Source organism: Raphanus sativus, chromosome 3, assembly GCF_000801105.2.
Source record: "Raphanus sativus cultivar WK10039 chromosome 3, ASM80110v3, whole genome shotgun sequence".
In the NCBI taxonomy this organism is placed as follows: domain Eukaryota; kingdom Viridiplantae; phylum Streptophyta; class Magnoliopsida; order Brassicales; family Brassicaceae; genus Raphanus; species Raphanus sativus.
In genome coordinates, this window is record NC_079513.1 from 14,175,273 (window position 1) to 14,202,589 (window position 27,317).

At 35.8% G+C, this 27,317-nt stretch overlaps 2 protein-coding genes, 1 long non-coding RNA gene and 2 pseudogenes across 3 annotated transcripts; 3 read left to right on the forward strand and 2 right to left on the reverse strand.

Moving 5' to 3' along the window:
* The first annotated feature begins 584 nt into the window (after nucleotides 1–584).
* LOC130509879 (uncharacterized) lies at nucleotides 585–1,193 on the forward strand. The gene is made up of 2 exons (XR_008943834.1): nucleotides 585–776; nucleotides 908–1,193. It is a non-coding gene; the product is annotated as an uncharacterized LOC130509879 (long non-coding RNA).
* A 12,872-nt stretch (nucleotides 1,194–14,065) lies between these two features.
* LOC130509038 (peroxidase 25-like) lies at nucleotides 14,066–15,865 on the forward strand (annotated as a pseudogene).
* A 145-nt stretch (nucleotides 15,866–16,010) lies between these two features.
* LOC108844508 (DNA-(apurinic or apyrimidinic site) endonuclease, chloroplastic-like) lies at nucleotides 16,011–18,571 on the reverse strand (annotated as a pseudogene).
* A 752-nt stretch (nucleotides 18,572–19,323) lies between these two features.
* Nucleotides 19,324–20,338, reverse strand: LOC108844001 (protein EARLY RESPONSIVE TO DEHYDRATION 15). Its single transcript, XM_018617185.2, has 3 exons — nucleotides 20,182–20,338; nucleotides 19,799–20,095; nucleotides 19,324–19,715 (listed from the first exon to the last, which is right to left on the reverse strand). Exons 2-3 carry the CDS (start codon nucleotides 20,076–20,078, stop codon nucleotides 19,564–19,566), a joined length of 432 nt encoding a protein of 143 aa, XP_018472687.2. The 5' UTR covers nucleotides 20,079–20,095; nucleotides 20,182–20,338; the 3' UTR covers nucleotides 19,324–19,563.
* A 1,660-nt stretch (nucleotides 20,339–21,998) lies between these two features.
* LOC108836927 (cysteine-rich and transmembrane domain-containing protein WIH2) lies at nucleotides 21,999–24,381 on the forward strand. The gene is made up of 3 exons (XM_018610019.2): nucleotides 21,999–22,170; nucleotides 22,245–22,413; nucleotides 24,156–24,381. Exons 1-3 carry the CDS (start codon nucleotides 22,125–22,127, stop codon nucleotides 24,211–24,213), a joined length of 273 nt encoding a protein of 90 aa, XP_018465521.1. The 5' UTR covers nucleotides 21,999–22,124; the 3' UTR covers nucleotides 24,214–24,381.
* Nucleotides 24,382–27,317: the final 2,936 nt, after the last annotated feature.

The window sequence follows — 27,317 nt, forward strand, 5'->3', positions numbered from 1 at the left end:
ACAGGATAAAAATAGAAAACTTGCTTCTGATTGGTCAAAGCACAAAGGGAAGGATTGGCTTTGATTAGTCATCCACCGTTGATATGAAAAATCGTACGGCCACTAAATAGTCAATTCTTTTTATTTTTCCCTCGTCTTTAATCATTTCAATATACAAATAATATAATAAAGTGAAATGTTGAGATTGGTTAATATCTGATGACAAAGATAGCTATTTTTAACCATTGATTATTTTGATCCAATGGATGTAATTCAATTTGCTCCTTGTCCAATCATTTTCTTTTGGTCTTCCTCTCACTCTCACACTTCTCTCTGCTCCTCTCTCTACTGAGATTTTTTTTTTTTTTTTTTTGATTAACCTGGGTATCCCGGGCCTATAGAAGGGCCCAGACTAATCCCCAAGGGGAGTGCACCCACGGATAGACCCTCTCTCCGGGTATGCAAATGGCCCTAAAGCATAGGCCCATATCCGTGTTGGTGTCCAGAAATCATGACTTAGTTCCCTCCAGCAGGTTCGAACTCACAACCTGGTGCAGAAGGAGCCCGTCCTTACCATTGGGCCATGATGTTCTGGACAATCTCTCTACTGAGATTTCATTCATCATTCTATCTTTCTTCTTTCTTCACCATAGCAATCCTCATTCTACAAACACAAACCATTATCACTGTCACCTCCGCCCGAAGCCACCATCACATCCGCCACCTCCTCCTCCTCCTTGTTCCCCACCTTCGCGGACCACATTCGCATCCTCCTCCTCCTTGTTCCTCAACCAAAAGTGACCATCTTCTACACTACCACCACTACTTCTGCCTCAATCGCATCCTCCTTCTCCTTATTCCTCTACCACTACCATTACTCTTTTACCTTCTCAAATCTCAAAGATTTTTGTTTCACATTTTTTTTCAGATCTAGATTCGTGAATGGAGATGACGCTGGTGAGACTGGAGATGACGACGACAAAGGTCTCAAACAAACGTAAATAGGCATACGAATCTGGGAGGAGGCACGGAAGCTGCAGATGACGACGTCTCCGGTCAAGGCTGGAAGAGGAGGAGGCGCAAGGCTCATGAAGGAGGCGAGGCGGCAGCTGCGTCGAAGGAGGCGCACGGAAGCTGTAGTGGGGGAGACCCTGAGGCTGGAAGCAGAGACGACGGCGTCTCCGGTCAAGGATGGAGAAGGCCAGGCGCATTGGTTGAGGAGGCACACATGGAAGAAGCGCACATGGAGAAGGGCGGCTGGAGTTTTTTTTTTTTTTAGGTTTAATGTTTTTTTTTGTTTAGGGTTTTCCGGTTTAGTGTAAACCGAATTGGATAAACCGTTGTGGTTTACTTTATTTTTTGTTTTTTCTGGTTTAGTTTTGTAAACCGAAATTTATTTATCAAAATATTTTATTTTATTTTTAATTATAAAAAATGGGTTCAATTTTAATTATTTTAATTTAGTTTTTTTTTTTAATTTTAGAATGACCTATCATGGCACGAAATATGAACCATTATTTAATTTAATAATAGCATTCAAATATTGCTATTGTATCTCTATTTTTTGTAGCGTTACGAAAATGCTATCGTAGAAGGGGTACCTATGATTGCTGCCGCATACATAGCATTTGGTAAAACGCTATCAAACCCTTAACATAGCATAAAATCCGCGCTAACAATGGACATATTTCTTGTAGTGAACCAATAAAAAAAGATATAGTATTCTGTAATTGGATACAAATTTTAAGTTGCATTAAGTTTTGTCTAGAAAAATGAAAACATCACTTATTTTGAAACAAAATATAAATCTTTAAAAACCACTTATAGTGGTACGGAGGGAGTATTTTATATTTGTCATTATATAGTTAATTATATAAGTATTTAAACATTTTTAAATTTCTATACATCAAAATCCCCCAATCAAATCAGGTAATATGGTGACTCTTGTTATTTGGTTATTTTTGGTTTTAATTCAAAATACCATAACCAAATTGACTAATATGGTTAATTTTGGTATAAATATATGAATTGTTTCACATACATTAGTTTTTGGATATTTTAAGATTTTTTACAACAAAGCCGAATCCATCCGGACTTAGGAGGATCCAACTCAAAACCCACATAAAATTTTATAATATCCGAATGTAACCTAATTTCAAAACTCAAAAATTCGGACACTCGAAAGAAACAACTCGTAGGTGAACATTTACCCAAATGTATATGTCTAACTGATTATGTAAACAAATTAAAAAACTCTGTTTTTATCATTTTGACTTCTTGTTACAAATAGAGTGATTTCATTCAAATATATCAAATTATGGTGCTTAATATGTAAAATAAATGTTGTTGATTAATGAAATAGTTAAAAAGAGTAGAAAAGAACGTAAAAGATATAATAAAACAATTGAAAATAAGTAACTTATGTTTTGTACTGCTGATAATAAACAATGTTGATTTATTTAGATAAGATAATAAATAAAGTGGTTAGAATTAATTAAAAACATAATGAAAGTCTGTAAAACATCATTTAAAAATAAGGAGGGTGAATTCATTTAAGAGTTTCAGCTGATTTGTTTCAAGATAACAAATTCAATGTTATTCAAATACGAATTTTAAAAACTCATTTAAAACTCAGTGTTATTGAACTTGACATTTTATAAAATACAATGAGATCCTCTGTTATTGAACATATTTTGAGTTGTGGAGTTTTAAAGTTTTCAAGTGATTTTAGAGTGTTCGAGTGGAGTTTATTAGTTAAAAATTAAAACTCAAATCTCATGGTTGTAGGTGATATTTTAGAGTTGTTTAACAAAAATCACTTAAATCTATGAAATTTATTGAAATCATCTAAAACCTCGTTAAAAATCAAATCACCTCAAATTTTAGGTTGAATACACTCCCTAATTAAATATTGTTTGGTAGTTTAATTTTAATAGAATAAAATATACGTATTCTGAATTATTAATATATGTTCCTTTTATTTTTAGTAAGTTAATTTATTTGGTTAGTTGCGATTATATTTTTAGATTTGTAACACTAAAAATACTTATGTTGGGTTTGTGTATAATAGAAGGAATATTCGTATAACCGAAAATTCCATATATAGCTTGTTCATTATAAATGAATATTGGTTTTAAAGGAAACTGGAATTAATAAAAAGTTGATATAGAATTAGGAAATGTGATAGCTTAAAGGTGTTATGTAAAGATTGATATCGTAATATAAGTTAGTGTGATTGATTAAATATATGAACTGTTATAGAATATCATTGATTTTAGTAATAGTACTAGGATATGATCTGCGCCTTGCACGTGGTGAAAAAAATAATAAATTATTTTACGTACATAATATTTTTAAAAATTGTTAGTATACATGTATAGTATGAATATGTAAAATATGATAAAAGTGAAACAATGATAACACGAATATATGCATTAGAGGATACAAATAACAAACATCATGTCTTATGTTGAAAAGGATCGACATATTGGTTTAAAATAAGATTACTTTATGGATTTGTATTTGTTTCAAAATATAAGAATCTATCTCAAGTTTGGAATGGGTCATTCACTTGAAACTTATAAGACATAATTGTTGACATAAAATAAATGCTGAATAATATTTAAAAAACATAAATAAGACATTAAAGTACTATTAATAATAAAGCAGCAAAGGAGCGCAAAAATGCACACCTCCTCTCTTTAAAATGCGGTTTCATTTCTTCCTTATTCACTCCAAAATAGAACTAAAAAGAAAGAGTATCTCTCTGCACCATCTTCCTCACATAACAAATATTCTTCACCATCGCGGATCCGCAGCAAGAGATGGGATCATTATCATCTGTCAACAATTACGACCCAATCACCATCAGTGATACCTCTTCATATGACAATTACTCGAACGCGGATCGCGCCAGCTATTACCGAAACATCAGCCTCCGCTATTTTGCAACGGCACCACTCGCAATGCTCTTTGATCATGCTAAGTTCAAGGAACTTTGCTTGGAAAATGGTAACCCAAAGGCCCACAATATCGAGGGCATATACTTCAATTCTTCGTCCACAAAGAAAAAAGAACATGACTCTACCATCTACGCCAATCGTCCATTGGGAACAATGAAAACGGTACGTATCTCTACGGTTTGTTAATGCTTGCCTTAGGTCACTATCCAACCGGGAAAAAATATTTGGATAAACTCCAATGGAAAGAAGAAATATCTACTTCCGACCATTGCTGGTGCCGAATCAAGAACTCTCTAAAAAAACATCTTTGTTACAATGAAGAGAAAATGGTATGTCAATATGGTTAACCTTCGGCCCTGCACCCAATGCCATCCCGAGAATGACATGATTTTGGTATGCGACCAATGTTACTACTTCATAAGAATGATGCAATTTTATCACTTTCTGAATAAGGAAGAATAAGAAGCAGGAGTGAGAAGCGGTGTGTAATGAAATCTATGGAATATGTCTAAATTTGGATTTTAGTTCTTTGTAACAATAAGAGGGTATTATTTCTACTTTGTCTACTTTACTATGCGGTTTCCTCTTCTGGGATCTGTTACGTGTTTAAGTATTTGTGTGGTGTAATCCAATAATTTGCTTCCTGAATATTTAATTCAATAAAACTGTGATTTTCTAAAATCCCGAGAATACTAATATACATAACTCTCACTTGAGAAAACCGGTAAATTAAATTGAGATGTAAACCACTGATCTAGCATTTTAATATTGATTTTTTATTATAGAATACAAATTGTGAACCAGAACCAAAAGACTTCTCGATGGTGGAATATTAATTGCATTTTTGTATTGTAAAAATTTTAACAGTCTAAAAGTAAGAGAGAGAGCGAGACATATTAACATTTACATTTTGAATAAGTCATGGTCGTAATTATAGAAATAGTTTGCTATTTGTCTCTACACGGTCAATCATTAAATTGGTGCACGTAAATGCATTTAAAATGTCAAGAAGAAACCGCATAGTTTCAGTTACCACTACGTTACATAGTTTAGGTCATCAAGAACAAAAATCAATTACAGTCAAAACGAATGAAAAATCATGCTGTAAATTTGTGACATACCAATGACAACTGATGTAAATAATCTAGTAATTTAAGGATTAATGCATAGGAAGGCTGAGGTGAATGGTGAGGAAGACACCTATGCAAAATGGCAACATGGTAATAATTCTACTCTTTAAAGATTGTTCTTTTTAATTGCTCCTCTATTAATACTAAGGGAATTGCGTTTACAGATTTAGATCGTGTCGTTGGAAATTATCGGTTCAATATATCACTAAAATGTAATTAGTCACCGTGAAATAATTTAAAGCTTAGGATTAAACTTATAAGCAAGTAGATAAATACATTACAATGGTGATTGCAGAGCCGTGCGAACCTTTATAGGCTTATAGCTGCCATAAGCCATACAAAAAAATTCATAGAAACTTCTGCATTAAAATTAATAATACCTATTATTATAGAGTAAAAATACATAAATTAAACTAACAAAAAATATTAATTACAAAAAACATTATTTCTTTTTACAAATCAAAAAATTTTAAATTGGATTTATAAATAAAACTTAAGTCAGTCAATATATCTTATGCAATACTCAAACAAATGCTACAGTTTTATTTATTTTTTTAGCATGAAAAAACATTTCAAAAACCGATATAACTATTCTATTTTCTAATAATTGCCAATTGTTTTTCATTTTGTTAATTTAAAAAACTCAAGTTTTTATCATACTTCCTAATTTTCTTTATTATAGTTACCACAATGTTTTCTTCCTATAAACTAACGTTACTTTTCATGATTTTATACCCTTGGTCTATACCTAAGATTAGTCTAAGATGATGCCCTTATTTTCTTATAAAATCTGCTATCCTAAGCCAATGTTTCATTTGCTCTCACTGAGGCATGCCTCTGGATGATTGGTTCGACTGTGGTATATGGATGTAAAATTTTAGCCGTAAAATTTAAGTTGTAAATAAGTTGATAAAGATTCATTTTATAAAGATTTTTGCTATAATTAAATTTTTTGTAAGTATAAGTTGTAGGCATTTGATACGGTAGACATTTTGCAGAAAACCGGAACCAAATTCATCACTGGAATAAACTCTGGGCAGAAACTTTCACAGTTAATGTATCTATTGACACAAAGACATAAAAGGAGTTTGAACTAGGATGATCCTCACAAGACTTGAGAAGAAAGCACAAGACTTGAGAAATAAGACTCCAGACTTGAGAAATAAGACTCCAGACTTGAGAAGCAGACAACCAGACTTGAGAAGTAGACAACCAGACTTGAGAAAATTTAAATCTACCAATGAACATTCTAGAGTCAAAGTTACCGTTGGAGTGTTGTCACTTTCAGGATCTGGCATATGCATTTATTTATTTTTATTCATGTTGTCTTTATGCTAATTGCTAAGTCTATTTATATTGTATCTGCATGATCAAACTAAACTAAGGAAACAAATCCTTCTTTACTCTGTCTCTCTTACTCTCTGTTTACTCTCTCTCTCTCTCTCTCTCTCTTGTTCTTGAGCATTATCTCTCTTGTTCTTCATTTTCTTACATGGTATCAGAGCATTAAGCTCCTGATTACCTCATTTACTTCCGCATAAACACTCTGATTCATTTCATTCAACCAGAAAATTCAAAAAAATTCTCTTGCAATTTCTATTATCCAGTGGATAATAGATTTGTGCTCACTCTGTTTTCTCTAATTCCTGAGAGTGCTCACTCTGTTCTGTCCACTCTACTTCATTTCTAGAGAGCTTATCTTGCTTCTCTTGATTTCTCTTTATTTATCCACTCATCTAGCCAGAAACAATTCAAAATTCAAAAATTTCTGACGCCAATCTATTGACCAGTGGATAATAACAAGTGAAGATGGAGCAGAATGGGCCATTGAAGACTCCAGTCATCTTGAAGGGTGCTAACTACATTACTTGGTCAAGAATGACCAAGACAGCCTTGGGTGGAAGAGGTTTATGGGAGCACATCACTTCAAGTGAGGCACCAAAGCGAGTCACTCAAGGGGAAGATGGCAAGGAGATTGTAGTGGCAGATGCAAGCAAATGGGTTCAAGAAGATCTCATGGTGCTGTCTGTCTTACAAGGCTCACTTGATGGTCCTATTATGGACTCTTACTCACACTGTGAGACATCAAAACAGCTATGGGACACTCTACAAAAGGTCTATGGCAACACTGATAACCTAACCAGAATCTTTGAAGTGAAGAGAGCCATCAACACCTTGCAGCAAGAAGAGATGGACTTCACTAAGCATCTTGGAAAGTACAGTCAGCTGTGGTCTGAGTTGGAGATGCTGAGGCCAAGCACCAATGATCCTACTACTCTTGAAGAAAGGCGTGAGCAAGACAAGATCTTTGGCTTGCTTCTCACACTTCACCCAAGTTTCAATGATGTAGTCAAACATATATTAAGAGGCAAAGAACTTGGGAGTTATGATGATGTGTGTGCTCAGCTTCAAAAGGAGCTAGGATCAGATGGCCTCTTTGGTGGAAAGGAAGAACTGTCCATGGCAAATAAGGCTGAGAAGGTGGAGAGTGCTACTGCCAACAAAGCTCACTCCAAACCTAGAGGAGGAGGTGACAAATCAGTGACTTGTGAACATTGCAAGAAGCTAGGACACTCCAAAACCAACTGCTGGTTCCTCCATCCTCACCTCAGGCCAACCTCAGCTTCAAAATACAATCAAACAAGGGCACATGAAGCAAAATCTCCAGCCATGCACATGGGAGAGGAGGGAAGAGCTATGACTTCTACTACACAAGTTGGTGGTTCAAGCTCTCAGTCTGACTCCTTTGTCCGCATGTCAGACCTTGAGGCTATCATCAAGGCTCTCCACAACAACTCTGGTAACATCAGTGTCAATGCTTTAACCTCTATTCACCATACATCTCACACTGCTAGGCCTTTGATTATTGATTCAGGAGCTTCTCACCATATGATTAGAGATGCTAGATTGATTAGTAATGTCAAACCTGCCTTAGGAAGTGTGGTGATAGCAAATGGTGATAAGATACCCATTGAGGGAGTAGGAAATCTAAAACTGTTTGAAAAAGAGTCTCAAGCTCTTTATATGCCTAGCTTCACCTCTAACTTATTATCTGTTAAGAGAGCAACCACTGATCTTAATTGCAATGTTATTTTCAGTCCTAATGATGTTTGCTTTCAGGATATTAAGACCAGTAAGATGCTGGGCAAAGGTGTGAGCAAAGGAGAACTTTACTTACTTGAAGACACCAAGCTTAGCTCAGATTCTACTTATGCTTTTAATTCTGCTTCTGTGTTAGCTAGTAATGTGTTATGGCATGCTAGATTAGGTCACCCTCATTCTCATGCTTTAGAATTGATGTTACCTAATCTATCTTTCAAGACTGACAGTTGTGAGCCGTGTATTCTTGGTAAACATCATAAATCTGTATTTCCTTCATCTATGACTATGTATGAGAATTGCTTTGATCTAGTTCACTCTGATGTCTGGACTGCTCCATGTGTTTCTAGAGAAAACCATAAATATTTTGTGACTTTCATAGATGAAAAATCCAAGTATACATGGCTCACACTGATTCAAAGTAAAGATAGAGTTTTAGAAGCTTTTATTAACTTCCAAAACTATGTAACTAACCATTTCAATTCCAAGATTAAAATTTTTAGGTCAGATAATGGGGGAGAATATACTAGCCATGCCTTCAAACAACACTTAGCAAAACATGGAATTATTCACCAAACAAGTTGCCCATACACACCACAACAAAATGGAGTGGCTGAGAGGAAAAATAGACATCTTATGGAAGTTGCTAGAAGCATGATGTTCCACACCCATGTCCCAAAGAGATTTTGGGGAGATGCAGTGGTCTCAGCATGCTATCTCATCAATAGGATCCCCACTAAAGTCCTCAAAGATGTCTCTCCATTTCAGGTACTGAATAAAACTAAACCTCCCATTGATCATTTGCGTGTGTTTGGGTGTGTTTGCTATGTCTTGTTACCAGGTGAACAGAGGACTAAGCTTGATCCAAAGAGTGTCAAAGCCATGTTTATTGGATATTCTCACACACAGAAAGGGTACAAGTGTTACCTACCAGGATCAAAAAGGGTGATGGTCTCAAGAGATGTGAAGTTTGTGGAATCACAGGGGTACTATGATGAGAAGAGCTGGGAAAACCTTAAAGATCTCTCACATGGCCCATCTGATAGAGCAAACAACTTGAGAACCATTTTGGAGAGTTTAGGTATTGGTCAGTCTCCAAGAAATGAAGCGCCAGGGCCCTCTCCCGCACCTCCAGTTCCTAGCATCAATATGGATACAACACCAGTTGATGAGACAACCCATCATGATCCTGAGGGAGGCAATGAACATGAATCAACATCAGAAGGTGATTCAACATCAACACATGATCAAGATGGAGTTGAAGAATCTGGTCAAGCTAGTAGAGAGAATACTGGCGATCAAGAGCAGGAGGAAGCAATGGTAGAAGAGCAAAGCCAACCATTGAGAAAAAGTACTAGAGTAAGGAAACCATCCAAGTGGGTCGACACCAGAGTATACTTCAACAGCAATGCAGTGGCTCATCCTACTCAAGCAACCTGCTCCTTTGCAAGTTTTCCGGCAGAACATGTTGTGTTCATCAGTAACCTGGATGAAGCATACATACCAAAGACTTATGAAGAAGCAATGGCACTAGATGAGTGGAGAGAATCAGTAGGAGATGAGATAGGAGCCATGGTCAAGAATGATACCTGGTTTGAAACTGAACTCCCCAAGGGCAAGAAAGCTGTAACAAGCCGCTTACTCTTCACTATCAAGTACCAAGCTAACGGAAAACCAGAAAGGAAGAAGACAAGGCTGGTTGCAAGAGGGTATACTCAAGTGTATGGAGAAGACTACCTAGACACGTTTGCACCAGTAGCTAAGCTTCATACCATAAGAGTGGTGCTCTCCTTAGCAGTTAACTTGGAGTGGGATCTATGGCAAATGGATGTCAAGAATGCCTTCCTACAAGGAGAATTAGAAGATGAAGTCTACATGAGACCACCTCCGGGAATGGAAGACATGGTTAAGCCAGGGAATGTGCTTAGACTAAAGAAGGCAATCTATGGACTAAAGCAATCACCAAGAGCCTGGTATCACAAGCTTAGCACAACCCTTAATGGAAGAGGGTTTGTGAAATCAGAAGCTGACCATACACTCTTTACACTCACCAGCAAGCAAGGAATTGTGGTAATTCTCATCTATGTTGATGACATCATCATCACTGGAAACAACAAGGAAGGTATCATCTCAACTAAAGCTTTTCTTAAATCCTCATTTGATATTAAAGATTTGGGTGAGCTTAAGTACTTCCTTGGGATAGAAATATGCCGCTCTAAAGAGGGGTTGTTCTTATCTCAAAGGAAGTACACACTTGATCTTTTAAATGAGGCAGGACAGCTTGGTGGGAGAGTAGCCAAAACTCCACTTGAAGAAGGTTACAAAGTCTTGCGTGAGGGGGAGTTTGAGGATACACCATTTGGAGACTTCAAGCTCTATAGAAGGATGGTTGGAAAGCTTATCTATCTCACTATTACAAGACCAGATATTTGCTTTGCTGTCAACCAAGTTAGCCAATATATGCAAGCACCTAAAGTTCATCATTGGAATATGGTGGAGAGGATCATGAGATATCTAAGGGAAGCCCCTGGTCAAGGTGTTTGGATGGGTTGCAACAAGAGTACAGAGATTGTAGGATATTGTGATGCAGATTGGGCTGGTGATAGAGCAGATAGGAGGTCCACAACCGGCTATTGTACATTCATTGGAGGCAACCTAGTGACTTGGAAGAGCAAGAAGCAAAAGGTGGTGTCTTGTTCAAGTGCTGAAGCAGAGTATAGGGCAATGAGGAAGCTCACCAATGAGCTTATCTGGATTAGAAACTTGCTGAGAGACTTGGGCATTGAGACTACAACACCAATCACCATGCATTGTGATAACCAGGCAGCTATCCATATAGCATCCAACTCAGTCTTCCATGAGAGGACAAAACACATTGAAGTAGATTGTCACAAGGTTAGACAAGCAGTGGAGCAGAAGATTATCCTACCTTGCTATACTAGAAGTGAAGACCAGCTAGCTGATATCTTCACCAAAGGAGCAAGCAACAAGGTCTGTGAGTCCATTCATCCAAGATTGGGACTCATCGATCTACCTAGATCATGATCCCCTTAAGTCATGAAGCATCTACTCTTTTTCCTTTGTGTGTTTTTATCCCATTGGGTTTTTCATACAAAAGGTTTTAATGAGGGATGTCTTCATGAGTTCCAAGCTTAACCATATCTTATGGCAAAGCTTGAGGGGGAGTATTGACACAAAGACATAAAAGGAGTTTGAACTAGGATGATCCTCACAAGACTTGAGAAGAAAGCACAAGACTTGAGAAATAAGACTCCAGACTTGAGAAATAAGACTCCAGACTAGAGAAGCAGACAACCAGACTTGAGAAGTAGATAACCAGACTTGAGAAAATTTAAATCTACTAATGAATATTCTAGAGTCAAAGTTACCGTTGGAGTGTTGTCACTTTCAGGATCTGGCATATGCATTTATTTATTTTTATTCCTGTTATCTTTATGCTAATTGCTAAATCTATTTATATTGTATCTGCATGATCAAACTAAACTAAGGAAACAAATCCTTCTTTACTCTGTCTCTCTTACTCTCTGTTTACTCTCTCTCTCTCTTGTTCTTGAGCATTATCTCTCTTATTCTTCATTTTCTTACACCAAGCTAGCATGTTATCAACCTTGTAGTGAAAAACAGAGAAGGAAGCGATGGATCGAGCACAGAAAAGTAAAGATCACGAAGATCAGTTTCGGCGGCGCTAGACGGAATACGTCGCTGGAAGAGTTCCGGGTTATCTTCTACTCCGGTCGGTAGAGATGATTTGGGTTCTGACGGATACGGGTTGTTGGAAATTGATGTTAAAGAAGCTCTCTTACGACATGGTAATCCGTTTCCTTGCCTTCGAAACCATAATTGCTGAAAGATTTCTGACCAGACTCCCTTAAGGCATAACTGTGACCAATATAGATCTCCCACTTGGCTGCAATGTGCACGTGTCGTCCGATCAGGATTTTAAAAGGCCGTCAAAGATGAAGACTTCTAAAATCAGATGGGTTTTCTCTCTGTAGCTATAAAATACGATGGTAACTATGTGTTCGAGTTTATATTAACAACATGGTTAATGATTTGATTAATTAGTGACCAAGATTGTTGCTATTAGATAAAATCTCACCAGTTAACTATAAAAAGAATCTCTGCACAATGTCTTCGTTGTGATGAAAAAGATACTCACTATCTAATACGAGATCAGAAACTTCAAATTCATACTCGGTTTTATTACCAAAGTTTGCTATCACTTAATAATCTCTATATGTGCACACACACAAAACCAATCCTTATACAGTATAAACGATTATCCGTACAGCTCTATAAATATTACATATGTTTGTTTCCCAAAATAATAAAGAGTGATTCTTGGGTATGTTTGTTTCCCAAAATAATAAAGAGTGATTCTTGGGTTCACCCTCTATTCACCAACCAATTTTTTTTTTTTTTTTCATATTCAGTATTTAAAAAGAAAATATATATTATCAATTTTATTATGTTTTTAAAATAAACATAAAAATAAAAAATAATAATCGTAGTTGCAAACTTTTTTTTTAAATACCATCAGTAAAACACTAAACTCTAAAACCTAAATCATTAAACTTTAAACATTTGGTAAATCCTAAACCCTTAGATAAATCCTGGATTAAAAAAAAAAAATATTTTAATACAGTTACCAAAACCTAAACCCTAAATACTAAACACTAAAACCCTATACCTTAATATTAAACCCTAAACTTCAGGTAATCATAAACCATTGGATTAATCTTAAAACCCTAGAATTTAATATTTATCCAAATTAAAGTTAAGGTTACCCAAGAGTTTAGGATTTATGATTTATCGTTTATTGATTTGGATGACGATATTAAAATATACTTCTTTTACAAATGTGTGTTTTGTTTGTAACTAACTATTTTTTTTTTAAGAAAATATAATAGAATTTGACAATATTTTGTTTTCTTTTTTAAAAGATATTGAATATGAAATAACAAAATCTTATTAATTGGTGAACCTAATTTCTCATAAATAAATCTTATATGTTTTTCTAGCTTTCCAATAACGCATGTTTTTACATGTTTATATATATATATATATATATATATATAATATAAAATAGTGAACAGAAGTCAGCCCCATCAAATGAATTCTTTTCAATAGAATAAACACACTTGAACAAAAATTCAATCAACTAATACTGTCCACCATGCATTCTATGCTGAGATGTCATCATGAAGGTGTGTGTACCAAAACAAGACGATCTTGAACCAATTGGAACTTGGAAATAGATGGTTATGAGTTTTTATCCTTTTCACTTTCTTTATCTAGTGTTCGCTTCTCTTCTATAACAATTTCATCTCCGATTGTTGGGTTCTTTTTTCTTTGTAATACACAAAATAAATATTTAGGATTGAGAGTTGTAATTAACTATACATGAGACCTTGATGTGAACGGGAAAAACTAGTTATGACTTTCACCAGAACTAAGCTGTGAACACGTTTGCTTATTCATGGATTGCTGGAGTTTGAGGAGAGATCAAAAAAAAGCTTTTCAAGTAAAGCAACAACCACATATGTTTTGAAACGAAGTATTTTAAAACTGGTTTGAAAAAATGACGTAGATCAGCACGAAACTCTTAGACACGATAAAATTCCCACGTACTATTGTTTGAAAAATAATATTTAATCTAAATCCCATTAACTCATCATAGTGGCAACCAAGTGTATATACCAATACAAATAAATAAACAAAAGAAAAGGAAGACACTATGCAGCGTCCACAAACTGTTCCATTGAGATGTGAGTGTGTGTGTGTTTATGTTGGTGTGTATATATAGTAATATACGGTTAGGCATAAACATCATTGTATTTTCACTGACCATTGAAATTTAAAGAGAGAGAAAAAATGGGAGTGTACTTAGGCAACTATTGTTATGTGATGATAATAGTGTTTGGTATTGGGAAAAGAAGTGAGAAGCCAGTCTTTAAAAAATGGTTATTATTCAGCTTCATGTCCAAGAGCTGAGTCCATAGTAAGATCCACAGTTGAATCTCACTTTGATTCTGATCCCACCATCTCTCCTGGCTTGCTTAGGCTTCATTTCCATGACTGTTTTGTTCAGGTTCTAATACTGCTTTAATCACAATCTCCTTTGATCATAATTTATACGAGTTAAATTTAATAGTTGAAATCTTTACCTATTCTTAGGGTTGTGATGGATCGGTTTTAATCAAAGGAAAAACTGCGGAGCAAACCGCTCTAGCTAATGGTGGTCTTAGAGGGTTCGAAGTGATTGATGATGCCAAATCACAACTTGAGTTAGAGTGTCCAGGAATTGTGTCATGTGCAGATATACTTGCACTTGCTGCTCGTGACGCTGTTGACTTGGTACGCAAGTTTACTGAATCTAATTTTATGTTTTTAATTATTTCTTTGGAAGTTTGTTGGTATAATTTACGTATTGTAACAGAGTTCTGGACCAAGCTGGCGAGTTCCAACGGGTCGTAAAGACGGTAGAATCTCGTTGGCATCGGAAGCATCGAATCTACCTTCACCATTTGACACTGTTGCTGTTCAAAAGCAAAAGTTCGAAGCTAAAGGGCTGGATGCTCATGATCTTGTTACTCTACTTGGTATGTTTTATTTATATCTCTATTTTCTTATGATATTTATATGGCAAATTTTGTAGATACCACAAAAAATAAATTAGGACAAAAATAGTATAAAAGAGAAAAGTTACCAAAATAGCACTAATTAAAGAGAAAAATGACTAACTAAATTACTCAAAACCCTAAACCTCTACCCTAATTCACTAAACACTAATCACTAAATACAAACCCAAATATAATTTTTCTAAAAAGTTTTTATTAATGTTATTTTGAGAATTTTTTTCCTTAGCTATTTTTGAATAAGAATATGTTTTATTGCTATCTTACTGTGTTTCCTCTATTTTTAATTTTCTGCACCATATATTACCCGTACAAAAATAATTATATTAATGTCGTTTTCCTTAATATTATTGATGTTTATAAATTGATAGCTTATTTGATGAGGACATGCAGGTGCACACACAATAGGACAAACGGATTGTCTCTTTTTCCGTTACCGTTTATACAACTACACCGTCACCGGAAACTCCGACCCAACCATAAGCCGATCGTTTCTTACGCAGCTCAAGACTCTTTGTCCTCCCAATGGAGACCCATCAAAACGTGTTGCTCTTGACATTGGCAGTCCATCAAAATTCGATGTAAGCTTCTTCAAGAACCTAAGAGACGGTAACGGCATTTTGGAGTCGGACCAACGTCTTTGGTCGGACTCTGAGACGAATGACGTTGTGAGGAAGTATGCTAGTACTATTAGAGGTTTGTTAGGGTTAAGGTTTGATAAGGAGTTCGGTCAAGCTATGGTTAAGATGAGTTCCATTGAGGTAAAGACAGACGTTGATGGTGAGGTCAGGAAAGTTTGTTCTAAGATCAACTATTGAGTAGAACATACAAATATATATAAATAATATCAAATGCATGGAGGTAGTTGAGATCTTGTCGTTAACAAGGAGTGTTTTGTATAGATGTCGACAAGTTCGAGCCTCATGCATGTAATATTTCAACGGCTGATCGCAGGCCAAATAAAATTTTGGACCCAAGGTCTGAAAAATCATGTCATAATTAAAAATATATAGAAATGTTTTCTCTGGTTTAAGTTTTTAAATCTTGAATGTTTATAATGCTCTAGAAAAAGAAATAAGAAACGAATACTCTAGTGTAATTTCTTAAGAATGATAAAAAAAAATTAATGCTAGTCTTCATTTATTTGATCATCATTCAAATTATTGATGTTTTTTTTCAATACTGTAAGAGAAATATAAACAAAAGTTTAACCTTTCATTTTCAAGATACTACATTGTGATGAAGACATCGACTTCTAAAAGATAGAAAATTCCAAAATTCACATAATTAAAACTTGTGAATCTCTTGCCAAAAACCATTCCGAACCTTTTAACCAAAACACCCAAAAAAAAAAGGAAACTGGAATAGTGAAGCTTTGAATAGATCAGAGCTTGAGAATAAGGCCAATGGGGCAATGATCACTGCCATTAATATCAGGGAGAATGTAAGAATCATGAACATTGGCTGAGATCGATTCAGATACCAAAAAGTAGTCCAATCTCCATCCTGTTTTACACACCAATTCACAATCCAAATATGAATCTGAAACAACTATCAACAGCCTTTTTTTACTATTGCAGACTTGATTACCTTTGTTGGTTTTGCGAGTTCCATGGCGATAACCCCAATAAGTGTAACCTACAACACCAGGATGTTGTGTTCTAAAGGTATCTACAAAGCCCTTGTCTAAGAAGTTCTCTCTAAATGATTGTCTTTCTTCTATTGTAAAACCAGCACTTCTTTTGTTCCCCTAATCAAAAAAAAAAAACATTTGGCAAAAAGAGAGGTGACTAATTGAAATGACATAAAAAAAAGAAGAAGAATCTGAGAGTTAATTGTTACTGCAGGATTGTAGATGTCAATCTCTTCATGAGCACAATTAAGATCACCAGTCAAGACTACAGGTTTAGACTTCTCCAGCTCCTGCAGATGCAACAAGGCCCTTTAGGAGAGGTCTGTGTAAGCAGAATAGATAACAACAAATAAAGAAAACTTCCATACTTTGATGTACTTGCTAAGGGCTCTATCCCATTCTTCAAGCCTGTATGACTAGAGAAGCCCACACCATTTGTTAAATTAAAGAAAACAAGAATCTGGTTCCAACTGTAGAAACTAGATGTCATCGAGTTGAGGAGTACCAATCTTTTTAAGCCATCTCCGGAGTTAGGGACATAGGTGCTTATCAAGTAGAACGATTCGAACTCAGGAGTAACAATGCGTCCTTCCATGTCATGAACTCAGGAGTACCATATCTAACTGAGATTGGTTTTATCTGTCAAAAAGACAAACTTTGATTAGAAGACTTACAATTTTAACACAAACATATTCAGACACAGTCTTCTTGTCTTTACCCATGAAATAATAGCAGTTCCAGAGTAACCAAGTTTTGAGACGCTGCAGGACCAGAAACTGTGATCATAGCCATCACTAAGAGCTTTTTTAACTTCCTCAACATCCTTCACCTACCATTAGTGTATTTAGTAACAAGAATTTAATCATTTAGGATTGGGCTAATGTAATGCAATGACCTAGATCTTTGTCTCCTGCAAGCACAGCACATCAAAGTTTTCTCTCTGAGCAAGTTGCAGAGCAGAGAAGCTTTCTAACTTCAACAATGCTCTCAATCCATTAACATTCCAAGTCATAATCTTCATAGACTTGGTACCCTCTGGTAGAGGGGGAGGTCTCATTGTCTTTGGGTTATAAGCTTTCCAGTCTTCCTCAGGCTTCGTATGGGCAAGTACCGTCCATGGTTCACTTTGAACTGAGGATGAGATGATTTCATCTACTTTAAGGACTTTCCTAGATATGGTCAATGATGCTTCTTCCTCTTTTAACCGAGATTTCTTCTTACCTATGAAGATTCAAGCAACTCTTATGAAAATGCCAGTATATATAGTACACAGTGCTCGCTTTCTTGAACATGTGACAAAACCTGTTTTGGTTAATGACTTGTGTTCACTTAAGATAGCTTTTGAAGAAACTTTGGCTTTGAAGTTTTTCTCAGAAGACTGTTTTACTCTTTTCTCTCCATAAGCTTGAGAGCTATTGCAGTCATCATCATCTGTGGACTCTTCCCTGTTTCTGATCTTTCTTTTGATGGTCACACTTTCTGAGCGAGTGGATGAAGTAGTTTCCTTTAGTTCTGCACCAGAACTTTCATCTGTAACAGATAAACAGGACAGGACTTTACCAAAGAGAGAGTGTGTGTATGTGTGTGTGTGTTCTCAGTGTGCAGTAACATACCTTGTAAATTAGTGTCCATATGAAGTCGTAATAAGTTCTTGTTTGAGTCCCTTCACAGGTAGTCCAAGTTTCCTATATTATTCAAGATTACACAACCGTTTGAACAAGAATATTCTTGGAAGTCTACGGGGGACAATAAACAAAAGAAGCAAGTAAGAAACCAAAGAGCTTGCCTAAGTGTGGCTCTAAGTTCTTGAACCGTCATCGTCTCAATTTCCTTTTGATCATCCTGAACAATACCAACAAGAGAACCAAAGAAATCAGAAGAAGCAAAAATTGATCAAATCACAACCTTAGCACCAACCATCTGATGACTGTTATGATCAGTAGCTGCTGCCGCCGCTTTCATTTCCTTTCCCTTGGTGTTGTTGATAGAGAGAGGCGTAGCAGCGTTTGACATGAGTCTCTTGTTGAAACTTTTTGTTCCTACTCTAACACTAACCATCGATGAACCAAACCTTGAGCTCCTAAGAGGCACCGCCAGAAACCTAGACATCATCATTTGGTCACACCGTAGAAGTTTGAAAAACATTAATATTTTGAAAAAGGTTACAGCTTTTTTTTGCAATTCAAACAGAACACAGAAGGAATCTAACGAGGGTTTGATTCTGTCCCAAATGTAAGAAACGAAACAGAAGATAACAAACAACACAAAAAGCCCTAAACTTTTATGAAGAAGAAGAAGATAATACAGGAAACAAGTATGAAGAAGTTTCGAACATAATCAGACAGAAACGTACTTGGCAGGCACATTAAGCGAGGCCAATGTGGAGAAAGAAAGTAAGAAAGAACCGCCAAAAAAAAGGGAAGCGTCTTTGTACAACGCTAGTTCCAGTTTCAATCGCTCACATCTGCGCGTATATGCACGCGCTGGTTGTCTTTTGTTCACTTTTACATAAAAGTTGAAGTTGAAGGCAATGATGAAAACAAAAACAAATCAAATTTCAATCTCACAGCTCTAACAAATTCTAGTATGAAACATTCTCTCGACATCCTCTCTAGTCGGTTTGGTTTGCAGCCACATTGATCATGTCTTGAATCCAACATCCACCAACTAGTAGTGTGTTGAGAACACTGCACAGAACATCTAATCTAAAGAAACTGGAAGGTAGCTAAGACGTGAAAATCATATACTTGTGAGTTTGGCTCTCTCTCTCTTGGTCTTAAAGCCAAAGTAACACTGATGCATCTGCCTCTCTCTTACAGCCACCAAAACCAACCATTCTAATAATCTTGTACAAGCTTGTCTAGAAATAAACTCTAGCTAGTTCTCATTTATCATTCAAAGCTTACAACTTTTTTTTTTATGTTTTTACATTTTTTTTTTATGATAACAAGTTTTGAGAATGAACATCATAAAAGTACAAAGAAGTTACATGTTCTCTTATGGGAAAGCAAATACTAAAAAAAATTACAAAGGTACAGTGGCTAACATACAACCAACTCTGACTAGTTAACAACAACTCCTCCTCCTCCTCCTTCTCTTGTTCAACGAGGCTGGTGGATGTTTCTTGGAACAGCAACCCTCTGGTTTGCCCATTTAGCTGGCTTCTCCGCATACTTAGCCGGTTCAACAATCAACTTAGGACTCCTGTTCCCTCTCGATCTCCTCACCATCTCACCGTCCTTCCCTAAACCACCTGATCCATACAAAACAAATTCAAGAACAATCAGTCTCCAACTCTGTTGATAGAGACAGAGCTGCTTTTTAAATCATCTTTACCTGCGTGGTAGATCTCTACATCAAATTCATCAGCCACGAAGAGATCTTCCATGTCATCGAAATCAAACGACTCTGGTAGAAGATCAGCTACATCGACTTCACCGTCGTAGAAACCATCTGCTCCTTGGTGCTGGCTGATCCAGTAGTCATGGTACCACGTCGATGTCGTCACCAACTGCCACCACTCCGGCGAAAAATCCTCCACTTGCCGTACGGCCGCCGGAACAAACAGTGGCGCGTCGGGGTTTAGAGTAGAACGTCTTCCTGAAACCATCGCCATGTTCTTCTTTAAGATCTCTGCACAAAAGACTAACAATATCAAATGATCTGACGATATCAAGACAAGAAGACAAAAGATAGTAGAATATTTTTTTTTTTTTTACCTTTGTGTTGAGAAAATATCTGAAATTCTTTCTTGTCTTGATAAAACGCGAAACGGATTAGGACAGAACACGAATGTAAGAAGATGAAGATAAGAGTTGTGTTATTATATAAAAGCGTGGTTCGGGTACCGAAGCTGAGGGTTTGTTGTTTCCGACGCAGAATTATATGTGAGAGACAAGTGGGTATGGGTGGGACCCGCACTTCACATGGTTTTGTCTAATCTGCCGTCCACGTGTTTACGCGTTACTGTTTGCTTTGTTTGACCTTTTCTCGTTCCAATCCGTTTGCGATTCGTATAAAGTAAATTATGGTTCTTTTAAACAAAAATAAAAAAATATCTGAATTTGGTCGGAGAGGATAAGATCGGAAACTAATTCCAATGTAGGCCCATTAGGTTATTGTCTTTCTTAAAAGATACGATTCTTTTAAATTCGGTCGACGACGATAAGGTAGGAAACTGATCCAATCTAGGCTTCTAACCTAATGGGCCTAACCCGGCCATAACTTGGCTCTCTTTCTTTTTCTTTTTTTTTGGTTTAAGAACTTAACTAGATTAGGACCCGCCCTATAGGGCGGAAATTAATTTGTCAAATTTTAATTAATAATATATGGTATATATAATATGTGTATATAATATTATATATATTTTGTGTAACATTTATATATATATATATACATATTAGACATATATATAATATTTTATTAAATATATATAGAATTTAATAGTGTTATAATTTGTGTTGTACTTGTTATTAGTTTGTATTTAATCTTCTTTCATTTTTAGTATAATAATTTGTCTTGTCACACTTTTTACCTTTTAACTTATACACATAGTTATGCCTTTTTTCAAAAAAAAAACTTATACACATAGTCTCGTAAAATGTAATATATAAAAAACATATTTAAAAAATCTACTGACCATATGCCACCGTTATTTGGTTGTTTGAACAAAAAAAAATCATGTTCTTGCAGAACTGTGTATGTTGTGATATGATGTAGGTGAAGAGTAAATATATGGAAGTAAAGTTAGTGATACGAACATGAGCCTATGTTGGTTTATGCCACAATTATTTGGTTTTTGGAAGATCAATGAGCATAAGCATACACGGTCTTTGTATACTTACGTTGTAAATGAGTCGGATATTTTTTTTCTTATGTCTGGAATGATATGGAACTCGTTGATTTAAAAGTGGTTCAGTTTTATATGATCTAATTATATTAAGAGATTAACCAAAAATATTATAAAAGTGTTACTGGTTAGGTTTAACTAATCTATGTTGGTTAAGATTTGGTTTAATTTAAGTTGGTAGGTTGTATTGTATAGGAGACATGATATATTCTAGCAACAACTATGAAAGAGTCCAAAATTTAAATGATAACTTCAAATAGTAGATAATCCCTAAATTAATAGATTAGATTCTCCTATATGATGAAAAATTCCCAAAATAATAACTAAACAATGGGATTGATAAAAAGTAGATGTAGACTTTCCCATATGGAGAGCCAAGTCTTATTATGACCTTGAAAAGTAGCAGCAAGACTTGACAAATATCAACCACATACGGTCAGTTAGCAATAGCAAAGCTAGTATGTATACTACAAGAAAACGGGGTAATATTTTTATTATTTGTAAAAATTTAATAAAATTTAAAGTAAACAGATAAATATATATGCTTTTAACTGGTGGTGGAATCATTGGTTTAATCATTTATTGATGAGTTTTGGGATAAAACCAAATAAAAAGTGATAATAACTGCAAAACGCGTTTTACTTGAGAAACACTCTCAATGACTTTTCCTCCACCTTATCTTTCTCTACATACTCTATATGGCTCCTATAACTTCTATAAGTTTATGGGTCTAGACTTTGCAGTGTGAGATTAGTCAACGTCGTTTCTTGAGCTACAGGTTTCGCAGGGGATCAGAAACCTAGAAGAGAAACAATGACTCAATACAATCAACCTCCCGTTGGGGTTCCTCCTCCTCAAGGTTTCTTCCCAACTCCTTCATCTTCATGCTGAACTTTTGGGTTCGTTAAACTGCTTTGATCTTGTTATAATCAGGTTATCCGCCGGAGGGGTATCCACCGCAGGGTTATCCGCCGCAAGGCTACCCACAGCAGGGTTACCCTCAGCAAGGCTATCCTCCTCAGTATGCGCCCCAATATCCTCAGCCACAGCAGAATCAGCAGCCGCAACAACAGAGCAGTACTACTGGCTGTCTAACAGGATGGTACGTCAAAATAATTTCTACTTATTGATTGATAATAACTATACCGCTTATTTACAAAAATCAGGCATACCACATATTCCGTCGTACCACTCTCATTCCGCTTTTTGTATATATTATCACAAAGTCACGTGCTACCGCTAGAATATTCTTCTAGAACTTGACTCCTCATCCTTTTCTCTGCTATATATATATTGATAACCCATATTTCATTCTTTAGGATAAACATGCTTGCATCAAACATTGAACTGCTACTGGTTATAGACTACATTGCATATTTTTCACCCAACTTCCTTTCAATAAAATAATAAATAGAAATAAAAAATAAGATAGATGATAGACACTTGAGAAACCACTTCAACGTTGTGAAGCCAAGCATCACTAGAAAGAGAGAGAGAAAGTAGATCTAGGTTTCCGGCGAGCGGCCGCCGCGTTTTGCGTGCGTGCCGTCGCCGGAGACGCTCGCATCGCCGTCTGTTTCCTTTGTGTCCGTTTTCTTCTTTCGTTCTCACCCGTCTTGCCTTGCCTAAGCTCTGGTGGTATCCACATCCGGAGGCGTTTCCTCTTTGAATAAATCGGCATCAACGGTGGTTTGGACTACTGGTGTGAAGGCGCAGTCGTGTGGAGGCGCAGTCGTGTGGAGGCGGAAGCTACTTTCCGGGGGAGGGAGGCTACCAAAGCTCCGTCGTCGCCGGTTCATGTCTCCGGGGAGTGGAGGTTCATTCAGATCCACTGACGCCGTCTCAGTTTCCGGGAGGTGGAGGCTCCGAAAAATCCATTCTCGCCGGCTTGTCGTCGGGGTGTGAAGGCTCTCTTTTGCCTTGCACCGCCTTCTTTTGTTTTGTTATTACTGCTTTAGGTTCTGTCTTATTAGCTTTGGGTGGCCCGTGAGGGGTTAGATCGGTTTGTGATGGAGGAGCCCTCGTCGGAGGACGATGGAAGCTCTCCGTCGGTGGTTTGAGCGGAGCTGAGAACTCCGGTGTGGTTTGGTGAATCGTGTGGTCGTTCGCCGGCGGTAGTGAAAAGAGCTTTGGGGCGTCAAGGATGAGGGAGGAGATGTCGATTCACTTTCGTTCGATGCTCTCCCCTGATGAGAGAAGAAGCTTCAGTGTTGTTGTGGTTGGAGACGCAGGCGCAGGCATGTGATGTATCCGGCGAGGCGCTATCTTGGCAACGGCTAGTCTTTCCGGCGGTGGTGTCTTTGCCGGTGGCGAGTCAAGGCGGCTGAGAGGTTAGTGGAGAGATCAGATCCCGTGTGTCGGTGGATTTTTCCATTGGGCCTCGACCCACCTTTTGTTTGTTTTTGTTGTGTCGTTGGGCCTGGTTGTTTGGGCTTCCAGCTTTTGTAGGTTTGTTTGTGGGCTTTGCCCTGATTTATAATATTTCAATTTGAGAAAAAAAAAAGACACTTGAGAAACGATTGTCATATAAAAAACAACTCTTTGACTTTTGTTGAAAAACTGTGTTAAACTGTTAATGTATCACTTAAAATGGTTCTTAAGAAAATTATGTTATTAGATAATACTAATATAGTATTGGTGAGATTTTTTGCCAAAGTATATTGGTGAGATGTCGCCAATACTAGTATATACTGGTAATATAGTAGGGTATCTACAATTAATGATGCTCTAGTTGTGATACTGGTTTTGAGAATAATGGTACAAGTAGTTTAAGCAAAAGTTTTGGTTACTCTGTTTTTATATATCAAGACTAAAACTGACTGAGAATGGGTTATGATTTTGCAGTCTTGCTGCTCTCTGTTGTTGCTGGCTATTCGATTGTTGCGCAGAGCTGGCACTTTAATTGCAAGAGAGTGTTTGCAACACAAGAACCTTGGTTGGAATTAAAATAAATTGCTGGATATATTATCTCGTCTACTCACTCTGTTTCAAAATGTTACATGTTTTAGATTTTACACATGTATTAATAAAACATATAAATTTATATTAAATACATAATTTTCTGTGATTATCTATTTTCCATTATTTTAAACCAATAACAATTCAGTAAATGCAATTAAGGATCTGATTGGTACAAACGCAGCGGTTGCAGTTGTTGAAGTTTGCAGATGCGAAAGTTTGCGGTTTTAAGCGTTATGTTGTGTTTTGTATGATTGGCATAACATTTGAAAATTGTTACATTTTTAAGATATTTGTGACTGATTGATAATGAATATTGCAGTGATTTAATAAAAAATTACCAATATAAATATATTATAACATAATAAAAATATAAAAACATACTGTTGGGATAAAATATAATAATTATTAATATAATATGATTTATAATAATATGATTAATAATAATATCATGTTAGTTAATTATATTTTTTAATTAGTTGGAAGTTATAATTTTAATAAATTTTTTGAAGATTTATATTAATTTTAATAAATTAATTAGATATGTGTATGTGTATATATATATATATATTTATATTTATATTATGTTTTAAAAATATATAATTAATAGCTAGTTTAAAGTTTTTATAAAACAAATTATGATTTTGTTTGTGAATTTAAATTAATATATAAAATTTAGATATTTTTTATTTATAATTTCCATTTTTAATTTTAAAATATTTATAAAAAATTATATTTTTAAGCCACCTGTAACCGTCCGCAACCGCAAACACTAGCTGAAACTAACTTTTGATTTTAAGAGATTCAGAACTGTTTGAATCGATTTGTAGCGGTTTGCATGATTGTTTTGAAACTTTATTAACCGCTATCAACCGCAAAAATTACGTTTGCGGGTGGTAGCGGAAAAACCAGTCAAACCCTGATTTTCTTGAAGTTTAAAATTAACTATTATTAGTATATAAAAATATATCGAAAATATAAAAAAATATCTTTTTGAAACAAAATGTTTTCTTAAAATATGTATCTTTATAAAATGGGTGGAGTATTATATTTCATTTCTGTTTTCATGTTCTTCGATTAAAAAATATCTGTCTATCAACGTTCTAGCTCGACTTGGATTTGAGAAAAATGGGAATGTAAACTGGTGTAGTGACATTAGTTCTTTGCCTCATTCAGTCTATTGCTTTCTCTCTTTGTGTTCATATATAGTTCGTATGCTCATATCTCAATGATCTTTGTTAAATCAATACGTCGACACTGATCTAACACAAGGCTTGGCCTTGTATTTCTACTCGACTTGACTTCATGGGTAATATAAATCGGTTGTGAAAAAATTAACCGAAGAAGACCCGACATTGTATTTTCTTGTGAGTTTTCGTATGGATCTATGTAGACTGGATTTAACTATATTTTGTGTGTGAATATTCGAGCACAGACTCTTAAAAGAGTTTTTGATAAAAAGAAAAGACTCTTAAAAGAGAAACTATAATTAAAGCCGGACGTATTATAGCGGAAGTGAAAATTGACAAGAATTACAATTCACATAAAATTCAAGCAGCATGATATATTTTTGTAGAATAACGCAGTTATCAACAAAAAAATTGGGTGTGTTTATTTAACTTTTTTATAACATTGAACATGTTCAACTCCATTACTATTTATAGTATCTCATCAATTATAAAATTAGACCAAAAAGTATTCCAAATGAAAGACTGAGGTAAATGTAAAGTGTATCTTGCTGATGATAACCTTGCGGCGGATATCCCTGGTAATTGTGTTAGTGGTTTTGAGAATGTTACAAGTAGTTGAAACTATGCATACTTGCAGAATTTTTTTTTTTTTTTGGTTAACCTGCGGATATTCTAGGTCCATAAAGAGGACTAGACTAATTCTTCAAAGAGAGGTGCACTACACAGATAGACTCTCTCTCCGGACATTCAAATGGATCATAAAACATGAGTTTATATCCGTGTTAGGTGACCAGGATAATTGTGACTTAGTTTCGCTAGTATGTGGATCGAACCTGAAACGTGTTAGCGTCCCAACTCCGCCTCCTTACCACACGACCACAATCACCTGGTCAACTTGCAGAAGTTTGGCTAAACAATGTATGAGAATGTGAACTGATGTTATGATTTTGCAGTCTTGCTGCTCTCTGCTGTTTCTTGATTTAGTGCAAGGGTGTTTGGCAGCACAAAAACCTTTATTGATTAATGGGCTGTGGGCATTAAAATGATGGATCGATGATATAGTCTCTTGTCTATTCTCTTTCGTTTATGTTTTATAATCTTCGGTTCATAAATAACCTACTGTAATATCAAAGTTCTAGCTCGGTTTGGATATGAATTCCATTATTCCTTTACCTCAGTCTATTGATTTCTCTCTGTGTGTTCATAATTCGTATGATCATATCTCATGATTTTTATTTACTTCATATATCATTGATACAGAAAGGTAGATTCGTTTTCCACTGACCGTTTTGTCTGCAAACGGATCTTCATGGCAGCATCGGTTGGTTCCACTAATGTTGTTAGGTAACTATTTAATTTGGGAGAACAAAATACTGTCATCAGAGAGAACAAAACACTGTGAATAGGAATATATCTTGTGTGTTTACGTTTCTTTTGTTGCTTTATATATTGAACTGATGGAAAGAGGGTTTTGGAAAATTGGAGTTTCTTGGCTCTACCATTTTTACTTGACGGAGAAGTCTGAGAATTTTTGAAACCTAGAACCTAAGCAAGACTCTTGAGTGTGGAAATCGTTGATGTCTCTGAGGCCTATTGCAGAGCAATTTCTAGAAAGCTCCATAAGAAATGGACTGCAAACAACTACCGGTTGGATCACTAGGCAGATTTGGGTCCTTCATTGACTTAGGGGATGATGGTCCTCTAAAATGGGCTTTAATACAAAACAAATTTGCTCAACAATCTTGTGATAAATGATAAGATTCTCAGTAAAAAATATCATAGAGGAGAGTAGATAATAGAACAGTTAATGCGTAAACGGGATCCAAGTATAACAGACAATAATTTTGTTACTTGGGCT